The sequence below is a fragment of the Ptiloglossa arizonensis genome, chromosome 9, assembly GCF_051014685.1.
Source record: "Ptiloglossa arizonensis isolate GNS036 chromosome 9, iyPtiAriz1_principal, whole genome shotgun sequence".
NCBI classification, from domain to species: domain Eukaryota; kingdom Metazoa; phylum Arthropoda; class Insecta; order Hymenoptera; family Colletidae; genus Ptiloglossa; species Ptiloglossa arizonensis.
In genome coordinates, this window is record NC_135056.1 from 22,894,032 (window position 1) to 22,909,352 (window position 15,321).

The following is a 15,321-nucleotide window of genomic DNA, read 5'->3' on the forward strand; positions in this document are numbered from 1 at the left end:
TTCCGTTCGGTTTGGCAAAGAAACGGAGAAATTCGTTGGAAACGCGCGTCTCTTCTGGAAAAGCCCGGATGTATAATATTTGAGCGAGCGTTGCTATTGAAATCGAAAAAAACGAGAGGAACGATCCGCGAGGGAGCTCCGAGGGGGTGACCGGAGAGGTGCGAGCGCCGCTTAAATTTATGCTCGGCATCGCGGGGCTCGTCCCCGGGCAATTTTTTTTCAACTTGAACCTCGGGCGATTCTCTCTCCCTCCGCGGGTCGCTCGGTCGCTCGGTCGCTCGGTCGCTCTGTCGGTCGCTCGCTCGCTCGCTCGCTCCGGCGATGGCCATATACAGAACGCTGGACAAACAACAATAAATACATTTTCCCAGGCGGGGTGGCAAACCCGGTGAGGGGTGGAACTTCCATGCGAGCACGTACGGGCATAGCTTAGCGTAATCTGACTGCACACCACCCCATTTCAGCTACCGACCCTCCGCGCCACGACGTACGCAAACCCCGTTACCCCTGCTCCGCGCTTCGGAAGACTGCGGCTACCCTCTCGCGGCGGAGCAGAGGATACAGGGAGATGGAGAGATACCGAGAGAGACCCTCCCTGCGAAACGAAACGAAACCAACGGAGAAACAAAGAAACGCAAGAGCCGACAACGCAACCGGCGCGGTCGGGGTAGGTGGCACCGCCACCTGACGAAAGAATTCCACGACCTGACTAGAATTTCATTAACCGAGCTCTGCCAGAAAGGGGACGACAAATATGAAGAGAAAAAGAGTGGAGACACTGTGCCGCGTTTATCGGCGCGAAAGAACTTGTTAAACAGACCGTTAGTCCGTTACGTCGTTTCCGTCGTTCTTAAGGGTCTGCGGATGAAAATTATCCGGAAGGACGACCTCGGCTGCCAAGTATTTTCACCGTTCGTTTCGCGACTCGAAACGATACGTATCAATTTTCCAACTACGGAAAACGAACGTAACTCCTCTCGAAGCTACACCCGAACCGGGCCGGACCGGACGATCTTTATTTCGTTTTATTAAATCGCGGTTGTCCGCGATTTCGGAGGTTTCGGGCTATCGTCCGCCAGCCACCGGTTTTTCCTCGTCGCGCGAAACTTTCGCGAAGCGGTGGACTTTCGCTCGACGCACCGACTCGACCGTTCGGAATGCTAATGCGCGATTACGCCGCTTTCGCGGTCGTAATACGAGTACGCCAAGTTTTTGTACGACTCACGTGTGACGGTGGCGGTGGCGGTGGAGGCAGAGGGGGAGGCGGTGGCGGAGGCGGAGGCGGAGGCGGAGGCGGAGGCGGAGGCGGCTACCCGCTTAAAACATCCCTTAAATTACCTCCATTAGCAAGGGCCGAATACCGGGTAAACGAGGATTTCACTGGCGCTGTTACGCGGGATTTATTCCGTAGGAGATATTCCTTTCGCCCGTTAAATTACACATCGTTACGGACACCGCACGGGCCCGATGATCCCGCGAGCCGACCCAAACGCGTTCCCCGAGCTACGGAACGATGCGACGATCGACCACCGATTCCTTCCATTCCCTCGAACGTCCGCTCGCCGATATTTCGATCTCGACGACCCGTTACTCGGTAAAATTCCACTCGAACGATAACGAGCGAACCGAGCCTCGTGCGTCTTTATCGGCTCGACTTCTTTAATTTCCCGGAAACTAGTAACAACGCGAGGGCCGGGGGCGTGGGCGCGGGAATATTCGGGACGATTTACAGAATTTAAACAGTCTCTGGGGATAAGGCGGTAGCGTGGCAGGTCGGATTAGCAGGCTGCCGCCGTCGAAATAATTCCCCCTCTTGCCTTTGCCCGGCCACCCCCTTCAACCTCCGGGGAAGGTTACGTCCTTCCTGCGGGATAAAACAAAACAGCCAGCGGAGTATATTAATGCTCGGCTTAATGTGGCCCGCCTAATTAATGGACCGACTCACCGGATGCCGGTACTCTCGTCCTAAAAGTAAAAGATAACGCTTCCGCGGGAACATTATTAGAGACAAAAGCGGCACGCTCGCGAACCACCGGCAAATTTTTTTCAACGCGTCTCCTAGCCAGGGAAACGTTCGAAAAAAGGATTTTAAGAACAATCGTATCGCTACTGGATACGCGCTACTCGCACGTAGCGGCGTACGTTGTTGCGCAACGAGGAAACTCGGGAAATTTTGTTTTCCCGGTGAAGAGATTCCAGGGGTGGTGCTCTGGGAGTGTCACGGATTCTGCGAGGGCGGAGCCTTGAGAACTGCATCGAGACTGCCCAGTTACGTCGATAAATAGAGAAAGCTTCCTTTCTCGAGTCTCGTCGCGAGGCAAACCTTCGAGGCGAAACTCGCCAACTCGAAAGTACTTTCGAAAGAATTTCTTCCGCTTTTAACGACCGCTTTTATCGACGAGAACGATAACGCGGTGTACCGCGATCGACCGTTTAAAATTCAAATTTACCAGCGAAAACGATCGCAACGCGTTACATCGCCGGCGTAAAATCTCTCCGCGGAGAGACGCAGAGTTCATGGAAGTAATTTAATTACATTCGCGAAGATGGTTAACCGTGAAGATCTACCAATCGGAGGACACGTCGCCGGTCGTCCGACATGTACGAGATAATCGAATTATCGTCGCTTTGAGAAGCAGCGTCCGTGGATGATCCGATCACGTACCTGATGAACAGATCGCCAGCGATGCGAGCGGCTTTCGAAGGGAAGGTTCCTCTCGTTATGGACCCTTCACGGTTACGTTCCAACGAACCGTTTCCACTGTGCTCCGTTGCCCTGTGCTCGACGATGCTAACTTCTCTGCCGATCGATTAAAGTCACGCGAACCACGAAAAGGTAACCGCGATATCGACGAACGATCAACCTCGATCCACCGACGCGATCGCGCGCGATTAGCTCGCGTTTCGATACCTCGATCGAGCGCCTCTCCTTCGAGCGATTGTTTTAACATTTTAGCGCTTGGTTCGAGGACTCGTTCGAATTGTTCGCGAACGCAACGGGACGCGACGGGACGCGACGGGACGCGACGGGACGCGACGGAACGCGCAGCGACGGCTCGAGCCGACGACGGATCGCCGAGGGAGAGACAGAGAGGCTGGCTACGCGACCACGAAAATTGCGGAACAAAGTGGAAATTGACCGACCACACGGGGTCGACGAAGGTTTTCGAGGTCGTCGGTGGTATTCGGCTTGGTTTCCGCAGGAATTTCTGTGGTCGAATTCCAGTAGACCTTACTCGAAAATACTTCTGTTATTATAGAATACGCGCGAGCTCGTTTCCTGTCTCAAAGGATTCGGTTTCCACTGCCGACGGTCGAGAGTGAATTTTTCGCAAGCCCAAGTAGCTACCTATCTACGTATCTACGTATCTAGGTATCTACCTATCTACGTATCTACCTATCTACGTATCTACCTATCTACGTATCTACCTATCTACGTATCGGCGACCGTCGAGCCAGGAATCCCGTTTTCCAATTGTTCGTTCTTACCGATCGATCTCGTTCGATATTCTCCCCGAATACTTTCCAATTGACTCGTTAACGATGACTTTAATCGACCCATCGTAACAATAAAATACATTAATGTACGACATAAATTTCAACGGGGGGCATTCGATCGTTGCACAATTATTACGTGGGAAACTTTGCGCGCATTCGGATTTAATAGTTTGCATAATTTAGCTCGGCCAGTTGGTTATTCCATTAATCACTGCACTCGTAGGGGTATACGCTTACGAATAATAATTACACCGTTATTTATATCGTATTGAATTTATCGATAACCTGGAAGGTACACAACGAATACGACGCAATTGAGTCCGTCGGTGTGGGTATCCAGCTACCCGGTACGTCCCCGCGACCGAGGTTTCCATCGTTTCGCAACGATACAACAATGGTAACGAAAGAGCCGCTCGACGCGCGGTCGGCTGGTTAAAAATTTCACGCTCGAGGTCGCCCGACCAAGACGAAGCCATCAGCGAATGCCCGAGTTTCCGACACTTTGGTCTTTAATAATTAACGTTATCAAAGGCTCGGTATTAATATTTGCTTCGGAGTCTCAACCGCACGGAAGATATTAACGTCCCTGTAATATTGTGTCCAGGCTAAGGGGAGAGGACATATTGAAACCGCACAAACTTTGCTCATAGCATCCACGGGTACTCGTAAATACACGTATACCGGGTGGCTGAGATCGAAGACTCTCGTTGCTCGAGTCGAGCGCAAAAAGTTGCCGGGTCGAGCCTCGAGTCCGGCAACGAAACCTTTCCATCGTTTTCCATTCGACGATTCGATGATTCGATGATTCGATGATTCGATGATTCGATGATTCGATGATTCGATGATTCGATGATTCGAGCCGAGAAAACTCTCGGTTGTGCGCGCTAAGATATCGTCAACGAATCGAACCGGAATGGGAGTGTAACGATGTTGCGAGGCAAACTCCTCCTATTCGCGTTTCCGTTCGAACGAGTAGCTTGCCAGCGAACGAGGATAAACGGGGAGATTAAATTTTTCTCGGGCACCTACGATGGACGCGATGAAAAATTTTTCCGCGCACCGGTAATTGCCCGATAAAGTGAAACGAGAGAACGGAAAAGGCGCGACGCCGATTAAATAAACGCTAAACCCTCGAAAATTCGGTCGAAACGTGGCGCAGGGGAGGATTAAACATACATACGTCTTCGGGCGAAAACAATTAATGTTTATCGGGAAGCTCGCGCAGCCGTTACCCGACAAGCCGGCGGTTGTTTCAGAACCGGTGGCGCTTAAACGCGCAATAAGTGGAGAGAGGGTCAAACTAATTCGATTCTAAACTCTGACCGCATCGCGAGAAAGAGACAGAGGTCGGTGGAGCTGGGAAGAGAGAAAAACCACCCCCGCTCGGAATGGACACAGATGGCACTAACCGCGCCGTTAAATTCCGAACCTGTAACTCTAATTGCTCATAGACGAGCCGGCCGTCCTAGTGCCAGATGCCGGCGGAACTTGTTAAAAGCACGCGAACGCGATTACTCGTTCGATCCTGTTCGCCGGTGATTTACCCAACGAGCTAATCGAGCACGTATATTAATTGCCCGGTGCGATGTAATAATTGTGCGTTCCCATTAATTGGTAAAATTGTTGCTCGGTTCTGTACGTTCGGTCGGATCGTAATAATCGATCGAGATTTTGTTACGTTCCAGGTAACGAGGGAAACACCCAACGAGTAAGAAAATGACGATGGATGTGAGTAAAAGCGAACCGAGCAAGAACGGGGCTGCGCAACAGGAATGCGCGGGCTGCGGGAAAACGATCACGGAAAGGTAAACTATTATATTATATATCGATCGCTTCGCATCGAATCGCATCGAATCGCATCGCATCGCATCGCATCGCATCGATTTCCACGCATTCTCCGAGCGCGAGAACAAAGAGAAAAATACGTCGCGCGAAATGAACATTTTCTCGCGTTAAAGGTACCTTCTGAAGGCGTTGGATATGTTCTGGCACGAAGACTGCTTGAAGTGCAGCTGCTGCGCGTGCAGACTCGTCGAAGTCGGCTCGACGCTCTACACAAAGTCCAACCTCATATTGTGCAAGAGGGACTATCTGAGGTGAGTTTATCGTTCCCCCGTCGATATCTCCCATCGGTATCGAGCGCCACGATCCGCGTAAACGATCGCCGAACGATAATTCCGTTCGTAACCTCGTAACGACCACTACCCACTCGAAACTTTCATTTTTCCAATAACCGGCCGAGAGGGTAACCGCGCGCACGAACCGTCCGTCCTGGCGATTGGAGAACGGAACCAACAAATCGAATTTTACAGATGAGTTTCCCTTATTGAATACATCCACGTCCCGTATAAACAAGCGGGGGCAAATAAACCGCGTCGAGATCGCAAAGTCCCGAGGGAACGAGCGCAGGTGGCGCGTCCGCAAAGAGCGCTCGTTGCTATCGAAGCTACGCGGCCTTTATTAATGGCCCAATATTTGAAGACGGCATATTCGTGGCGACCGTAAGCTTACCGATTCCCGTCGCGCGCGAACCAAAAGTCCTTCTCTCTAATGTCATCGACTCGAACAACCGCGTGGATCTCGCCACGCTGGATTACGTAATTTCGCGCCAGGGCGGAAACCAATATCCTCGATAAACATCCTACCGAGTTTTTATCCTAACGGTATTGGTTAAACTCCCCTTTTCTCTCTCTCTCTCTCTCCCTCTCGATTGCGCAGACTTTTCGGAAGCACCGGGCACTGCGCGGCTTGCCACAAAATCATACCGGCCTTCGAGTTGGTGATGAGGGCAAGAACCAATGTCTACCACCTGGAATGTTTCGCCTGTCAACAATGCAATCACAGGTGAGACGTACAAAGACTTTGGATTCTTTCTGAAATATTTACGATCGTTGTTATTTCCTCCGGTACGTGCCTCTTCGACGTTCCATCGACGTACGGGAGATTCGTCTCGATTTCGAAACCTCGCGAAATTACGATACTCGAGTCATTCGATTCCACGTTTCGTAACCGTGTTTTCGATCGTTCCGTTTCGATGGAACAAAGAGCTCGATGCCATCGGAGTCCGAATTACGAACAGCGTACCGTAAACGCTCGTTTTTCGACGAGGTTGGTAATACTATATTTGGAGAACTCGTCCGCGCAAATTGTAGAATATTTCTCGCTCGCAAAATTTCGCTATCGTGCTGACGCAGGAGTGGCGCAGCTTCGGACACAGTACCGGTATTATTTTATTAAATTCAACGAGAAGCAGTGATTAAACATTCACGAGCGAGGGTGGCGAGAAAGTCGCTGGTTTTCTGCGAAGTATTCGTCGTGGCAGCTCATCCGTATAACAATTTAATTCGAGCCACCCCGGCCGTGTGCCCGGGGGGCTCGGCTAAACTTCTGCAACACTTCGCTTACTTATTCACAACAACCGAGTTAAGCCGAAACTCGTTCGAGTTTGCGTTTAAGTCGAAACACCTCGGTGAATCTGCCGGATGAGGATAATCGGCGGAAGAATCGAGAAGCCGAGAGTACGCGTCGTGTGTTTCCCCGGCTGGCTAATCACGGAGCAATCGGTCGCACCCTACCCTTGCGAGAAACGATCGCTCGACGATCCATAAAATTCTCGGACATCGAGATCGCTGTTTCGCTCTTTTCGATCGTTCCCTATGGACACCGAGCGGTACACCTGACGCGGCAACTTCGAATTCCGAAAAAATGGATCCATTGTACCGGTAACGAGTAACCTCTCTAAAATTCCCTCCCGTGACGGGCGTAATTGACGCGAGAGCGCTACGGAGGGGCGTTGAGACACCCGGCAAGAGAGGAGATCCGAGTGGAAAGTCAGAGTTGCGAACTATGCGAGCGACGTGTAGGTGCCTGGAGGTCTACGTCAGATGCAAATCGTGCCGGCTAATTTCCCGGAAAACTAACGAATCCCAAGGGCGGAGGGTGGAGAGGAACGCGGATGGCCGGTACTGGATGACGGTGGTAGGAACGCGAGGGCCAAATGCACGCCGTGAGAGACGTTCGTGCGTAACCGTGCCCCGATAATCCGAAATTAGCAAATTAATTAATTTTCCTGGCCGGAATTATTCCAGGGATATTCGACGGTGAACGTTGCCTCGAAATTAACGGACGCGCATCGATCGTACAATGCGTCGAAAACTAACGGGGCTCGTTCTTGCCCGGTCGGGCCGGGTTCAAAGGGGGTTGTCGCGGCATTTCGCGCGCATAATGTCAGACCGCGGCATTTCTCTGACCTTTCTTGCTCGGCCCGTTTCCGTCGCGGATCAACGGGCTTTCGTTCGACCGATATCGGTGTATCGCGCGTTAAGGTACAAACCAAGTCCCCGACGTTCGATCGCTACGGCGAACCTTTCAACTCGAACCACTCGAACCGGTTACGCCTTCCTTTCGAATTTCGAGTACAATCCGCCGTTAAAAGTAGCACATTTACACCCCGTAACCGTCACCCTGTCGCGACAAGGTGGAGAAGAAAATACAACCCGTGAAAAGAAGAAGAAGAAGAAGAAGAAGAAGAAGAAGAAGAAGAAGAAGAAGAAGGAAAAGGCCAAACACGGAGTCGCGAATAAAGGTTACCAGCCCGGCGTGCTCCTAGCTGCCGCACGTGACTATCGAGCGAAGCCGATTACTACTTAAAGATACGTCGAAAGTATACTTTCTTTCGTGGTCGAAGGTAACGTGCAACCCTTAAGGCGAACCATCGGTTAGGGGTCGAAGCGGTTGACCGTAGGTAAAACGGAAACGGATGTGGCCGTTGGGTCACGCGATCTCCACGAGCCTGGTATAAAACACCTGAGTTGTTTAATCATACGCTCCTAAGCCGAGTCGTACATCGTAAACTCGTAAGGGCAGACCTCCTTCCCTCTCTCTCGATCTCGATCTCGATCGCTCTCTTCCTCGCGTATGGTTTCTCTTACCGAGATGTACGTCGCGATAAAACAACTCCGTTTATCCGTTAACGGGTCGTCGATAGAATTAGCGAAAATGGCACGTTCGTTCGCGAAACGATCCAGTTTCTCCTCCCGACTCCTTTCGATTCCTTCTCGGACGAACGATTCGTTTCGTCGAATCAAAGTGGCCGATAAGTCGACGAAGAACGAACGTTAGACGTTCTCTCGGTCTAAGCTTTTTCAACTTACGATCCAGCCGACGAAACTTCGAGTCCGTCTTTTGTCTACGAAAGCACAGCGGCCATTGTTAGAGCCAGCGTATAGCTCCACCCTCGCAGGAGTATAGTTCATTGTTCGTGCTTATATTGTATTTAGGCATTACGAGTTGGGCCGGTTTAATTGTTATTGTTCCGCGGCGCTTATCGAACACGCTGCCCTGCTGCATTCCCACGCGAGTCATCGCCTGGCCTCGTAATTACTCGAAAATCATTAAACTCCCTCAACCCCGTACGAAACGTGTACGTAACGTAAGCAACAGTGCAGACTGTAATAGAAACGTTTCCGGATAAGCTTTCGACCGTTCTTTCGCGATGCGCCGAAAAGCAAAACTATCCGCAACGATGAAACAACGTACGCAACTACGTCGTCGCGTTGCTACCTTCGATTCACTTTTCTTCGGTTCGAAACGTTTTTCCAAATGTTTTCGACCGTTCGATTCTCGACGCTGTTTGCCTTTGGAACGGCCAGCCACCGTCGATGTTTGAAAAATCGTCGAACGAACATCGATCCGCCGTTCTCCGTGTCGAGAATACTCGATCCGGACGGTTCCGTTTGGAAGATCGATCGTTCGTTCGAATCGCGAGGCGAGGAGAGTCGTCCGTTGCTCGTGCGTTAAAACGCAAAGACAGGCGAGCGTTTCGATGTTCGAACGAGACCGCCGCAAACTCGTACAATGCAAAGTGAACTTCGCGTTACGAATTCGCGCTCTTCGGGAGGGTAGCAAAGAGAGGCGTAGGTAGCTAGGAAGGTCGCGAAGGGTGGAACGAGGCGAGTCGCGTAGAAGGGAGCGGCCATTTTGTTTCCGGTGTCCCGGGAGCACTTCCGGTCACCGTCACGCAGTTCTGCGTCGCGTAGTGCCCTCGAGCTCCTGAGATCTCCTTCCACGATTATATTCAAATTAAATGCGGGAGTCTGACCGGTAATATACTGCCGCCAATTTAGCTACAACCCCCTGGAGGGTGGTTCGCCTTACCTCGTTCACCGACCATCCGACTTTACCGTTCTGGAAGAATCCGGCGAATCGTTTCGATCTCTCCGCGGCGATTCGCGCGTGCCGAAAATTCGCGCGTTTCTCTCGCGAACCGAAACGATCGCCGGTTACGGTATACCGAAAGAAGATCCGTCGGTAGGAAAATTTCGATAACCGAGAAAACCAACACCGGACGAGAGTTTCGCGATCGTCGATAAACGCGCGACAGGCAAGGAATTCGCTTCTGGTTTTCGATGCAAAGCTTGCCGCGTATCGCGTTCAAGCGCCGATGCATCCGAACAGTGGGGTTTCAGTTGCACCATTTTCAATGGTGATAATCCGACGTACCGGGGAGCCTCGTTGCACGAACCGAACCAGCTTTGTCACCGGATAACCTAGACTCGCATTGCCGGCTCCGGTAGCGACAGCGATAGACCTTCCCCGCCTCTCCCCACCATCGCTCCACCATCCTTCCATCGCTCCACGCGCACCCCCTTTTCGCCAACACGTTTCGTTCCGTCTCGTTCCGTCCCGACCCGTCACGACCCGTCCCGACCCGTCCCGACACGTCCCTGCCCGTCCCTGCCCGTCCCTGCCCGTCCTTGCCCGTCCCGACCCGTCCTGACCCGTCACGTCCCGTCCCGTTCCGTCCCCCTTGGCCAAAACTGCCTTCGACGGCGACCCCGCGCGTGAAGCCACGCACAAACTCGCGATAATAGACGTTCCGACGCGACTATAAATGTAACGCGCGACGCGCGGTACGATCGAATTGCTCGAACGGTCGTCGGATTTTCCGGCAGGACCGGTTGTCGCGAGAAACGGGAAAACTGAGCATCGTCTCGCCGTAACGAGCTTGCGTTCCTTTCGAAGCGATCGCCCTCGATAAGGGGAGAAAATCTAGGGCCGAAAGGGAAAGAAAGGGAACACCTTGCGTCACGGTCCTCGCGAATCGCGTATCTTTGTACATCGCTTGTATCGAATTCTGTCCGATCCGAACGGGAGGATGCACATTTTTTTCGAATTTACATTCGTGCGTGTCACTTTCGATCGTACATCCGATATCGGGCCTAAAAATATTTTCGTCGGAATTGGTCTTTTGTTCGCGCGAGAGGTTAAATAGTTTCGTGATACGTCGTGTATCTTTGCGTTCACCATCGATATCGCCGCCTCGTCGAGGCACACGAACGCGTCAGCGTGCACGGTAATTCGAGCCAAAAACTCTCCGAGTTTAATGGAACGCGATAACCGATACAAATTGAACATTGCGGTCAAATGGCAACAGGTTCGGTGAAGGGGGAGTCGCTAAACCGAAGATACCAAATAAAACGTTACGATGACCCAACGATACGAAGGAAAAAACGCGAGCACACCGTACGCGTTTTATACGGTTCGAGCGTAGGAAATTAAAACTACAAAATCAATTTTTCGTTGCCCGAGCGAAAAACGAAGACGATACGGCCATCGCGAAACCAACGGTGATTTCCGGAATACAGAGGAACAACGCAAACTCTGAGAAATCCCGATATCGATGTTTACGCGACTAAAAAAATCGAACGTCGTAATTAAAACTCGACGAGTATCGCGTTATTCGTGGAACCGTGGTAAGATTCTTCGTAACCCGAATATTATTGGGTCGTTTTTCTACTCGCTTGTTTTCTTACCATTGAAACGCGCAGGCGTTGTCGCGCGATACTTTGGTATCGCCGAAACGAATCGAAACGTTTGACGAACGATCGAACGAGATTCAAGGGTTGTTTCGAGCGTCAAGTTCCAATCTATGGAGAAAAGGGTGGAACGTTGGGACCGCGTTACCCACGAACGCGACGTTCCGAACGCAGTCGGCGAATCGTTTCCGCGACGAGACTCGTCGCGATCGAAATCTCGCTAGCCAGGAATCTTTGGGCGAAACGTTAATCGATCGTGGCAGTCGGTGAACGTGGCACATTTCACGCAGCCGGCCCGGATTGTGTTCGCCAGCGGTGCTTTCGGCGCTGACAATACCGCAATGCACAGGTTGGCCTAATAAAACTATGATCGCCGGATAAAACGGTGCAGTGCATGCTGGTAATTAGCGGTATACATAAATCATTGGCAACGTAGCACGTAAATGCATACACGCGTGGTAACGTGTACGCGCGCCCGCACGAACGTCGCCCGTTACGAACACCCTCCCGCACCGTTCGGCTCCGAGGGTCTAGCAAACGAGAGACCGCGTATACCTGGAACGGGCTACGGTTACGGCTACGCGACGTTGCGAACTTGGCCCGCGTGCGCCTCGAGCCGAATCTTTCCTCTTGTCGCGTCAACCTCGATTTCGATGGGAACGCGAACCGCGGCCGCGACCGCGACCGCGACCGCGAACGAATAAACCGAGTAAATACCTCCTCGCGCGGCCGAACGAACGACAGAAAAGGAGCCGCAATTCCCGATGAAATTTTTCCATTTCGAGAAATCGAAACGGGCAAACAGCCCACGAGGAACAAGAGGTAGGAAAAGAATCGGTTATCGGAATAACGGCTCCTGGCGTTATAATTAATTCGCACTCGCTACCGACGCTCGCGCGCTAGACCTAGCTAAGCCTCGGATTTTTGAAACGCTCTCGTGCAAAGTGATGGCTTAATCTCCGGTTTAGAGGCCTTGTTAGAAAATGGACGTACCTAAGCCACGCGTGGCTTAAACGGGACATTAAACTCTTCTCGTATATGGTATACGCGTACCCTATATCACTCTGACAAGTTGCGATTAGTTCGGCCGGAGTAATGTCAGCTTACAGCCTTAACGATGCCTCCTCGCGTTTTCCGACCGCTATAATATTTCATAGCGCGCGTCGTCGCGTGGCCGATTCTTTCTTGATTTTTCACGGAAAACCGAGCAAAATAACGACTCGGTGGTCCAGTCGAGCCGAGCTTTGCACATTTACGCGCCGCCGAGAGCGTTCGCTGTTGGAATACGATCGAGAAGAGTACAGGATCGAGTCGCATACCTGCATACGCGCATCGTAACGATGTAAATACATACAATACTATAGGCTGGTAACAGTTGCTGCGATAAAACGGAATTACAATAGAGTTCGAAGCCGAGCCGAGCTTCTGTTCGTACGCGATAATGTATCGACGTATGTAGGTACATACCTACGGTACTGTTCGAAACGGAGAGAACGATAATGTAAAAACGATTCCAAGAAGTTAATTAATTTCTGTCCGTGCGCCTCGATTCCGGCTCGTGGATCGCGGTTCGTCGAGATCGGGAACCGAGAACGTTGCAGCCGCGAGGAAAAGTAGCGTACGGGAGCGCTAGCCTGCGCGCGTTCGGTAGCTATGAAGCGCGCACGACAGAATAATTAACGAAACATCAAATTCCGTTAAACGCGGGAAATTAATCGAGCAAACACGAAATTAGCCGAAGCGGACGCCAGATACGCAGCTGTGTGCGCGGAGACCGGCACGTACACCTCCGCGTTATACGCACACGTACGCACACGATATTGGTGTTACGTGGCCGCCGATAAAACGATACCGAAATTGCCGCACCGCGGCGAATGTCGTTATAGAAATTAATGCGATTTCCCTCGGGCTATCTACACCCCTCCATCCTCGCTTAGATTTACTATAACCGTAATCGAAATATAATCGAGTGCATCCGTGGTGCACGGTGTGCGCGGTGTGCGCGGTGTGCGCGGTGTGCGCGGTGTGCGCGGTGTGCGTGGTGCGTGATGCGTGACTCGTTGGCGAAACGCGACTCGTCTCTTGTTGCCGAGAGGAATTCCTTTCGACGCGTTACCGTGTAAACTGTCGGAGTGGTTCTAGAACGGTAACGGCCAGATGCCGGCCGATCTCGTGTTTTACAAACATCGCTCCTGTCCGTGGCTCGCAGCGTGCACGCGTATAAACGACAAGCGGTGCGCCGCGGAACGCAATTATTTTTTTCCCGTGCATGACTCGGCACGAGCCGGGCCAATTACGAAAAACGACACGCCGACGATCGCACGGGGCTAAACTTGGCGTTCGTGACGTGTAACTGCACATGGGGTTTCGAACCGCGGACGAGAAGACCGATTTCTTTGCGAGCAGCGCAGCGGGAGAAACGATGGATCGTTGTTTCCCTGCGAAACGCATCGACGCGACGCGACGCGACGCGACTCGACTCGATAATTATCGGACGTAATCGCAGAAGCTCGGTATACGCCGAAAGGAAACTGTAATTGCAAATTAGTACGCGAAACTATGCGACGAATGTTTCAATAGCCCGCGCCCTCGTCCTCGCCCTCGCCCTCGCGCGATAATATCGCGCGAATTCGCGTTTGCCCGTTAAGCAAATTCTTCGAAAACGGCGGAAACACCGTCGCTGCCGATAGCGGTGGCGGTGGCGGTGGCGGTGGTGGTGTTGTCGGCGGCGGAATCGAACGCGGGAGCCAATAAATAATGAGAGCGGGAGAGATCGCGCGTGACCGTCGATAAAATAATAATTACCAGCGACAATGCGCCCGGTACAAATTGCCCGTTAATTTTTGCCGATAAACATTCGTAAGCCCGCGTAGAAGCGAGAACCGTATGCACGCGATGCGTAAATAATGGCGAAAATACGATCGCGAAAAGCGCGCGTTTCCCCGCGTGTGGGGGAAAGAGCCGTACGTGTGCCCGTATCCGCGCGCGTGATTGCAAACGTCGTTGTGCACCCTCGAATATCCGTGCACGACGCGGTCGAACGTGCGGCTGTGGAGGTTAGCCTCGGCGTAAATATCGCTAGACAATAATTTGGGATGGTTATTAGCGATAATAAAATCCCAATTTATCGAACGATGCTCACCCATCCGCCACCCCGCCCGACCGACACGATTTATAATCCGCGTTCCGAGTGTTTCGGCACGATCGCGCGACGCGCCGCGCCGCGCCGCAACGAAACGATACACCGACGTTACGAATAGATGGAAAAATAAATTTACGCATCGAGCGTCGTTGGTTGGTGGTTCTCGTCAAACGATAAACCTTCGCGGCGAAACAATGTCTCGCTGTCTGGCCAAGGCAGATAGCAACGAAACTAAGGCGCGATCCCGAAGGCTGTTCCCGCGTGACACATTGGTTTCTGAGTTACAGAGCGTCTGCGGCAGACACTCCGTATCTGGTGGGCTGCAGCGGAGTTGGACGACTCGGTATAATATCACTTGTCACGTCCAACGTCAGTTCGAAAACCCAGACTATTCGGTTGCTATACAGTTGCAATAACAGAGTCTATAGAGGAGAGCGTAACTCGCACCGTTCTCGACAGCTCGTCCATTCGGTTCGTTAGCGACGGTCGCGGAGTATACGATATTCACGGTACGTCGATATCGTTTCGTTCGTGCTCTCGCGTCTATTGAACGTAGTTAAGTATTCGAGCGACAATTCGCGTTTCCTCGAATATTATTTCGAAAAGGGAGGCGAACGTATCGGCCTCCGATCGATAAAGAGAGTGGCTTCTCGACGGACTCGTCGCGGAAAGTTACGGAACGCGATAATATAATAGATCGGCGTCCATCGAGGCAACTTGGGAAAGTTCCCCCCGGCTGGTAACTCGCAACACGACGGCAACGTAAACCTCGTAGGTTCAGCGTCCCGTCCAGTGCATCAATTTCAACTTTACTCGGCATCTCCCCGTTTTTAGAAGACGCATTTTCTTCCACTTAACTTTCAC

General features: G+C 52.0%; 1 protein-coding gene across 3 annotated transcripts in view; it reads left to right on the forward strand.

Annotated features, from left to right (window-relative positions):
- Nucleotides 1-15,321, forward strand: part of LOC143151099 (LIM domain only protein 3) — a 76,446-nt gene that overhangs the window by 45,388 nt on the left and 15,737 nt on the right. For 2 of the 3 annotated variants that reach the window (XM_076319911.1, XM_076319910.1), the window contains exons 2-4: nt 5,184-5,303; nt 5,457-5,594; nt 6,217-6,342. In XM_076319911.1, the coding sequence (XP_076176026.1) occupies nt 5,215-5,303; nt 5,457-5,594; nt 6,217-6,342 (353 nt within the window). In that variant the 5' untranslated portion in view covers nt 5,184-5,214. The remainder of the gene's footprint in view (nt 1-5,183; nt 5,304-5,456; nt 5,595-6,216; nt 6,343-15,321) is intronic. The other variant, XM_076319912.1, reaches the window with a different exon arrangement.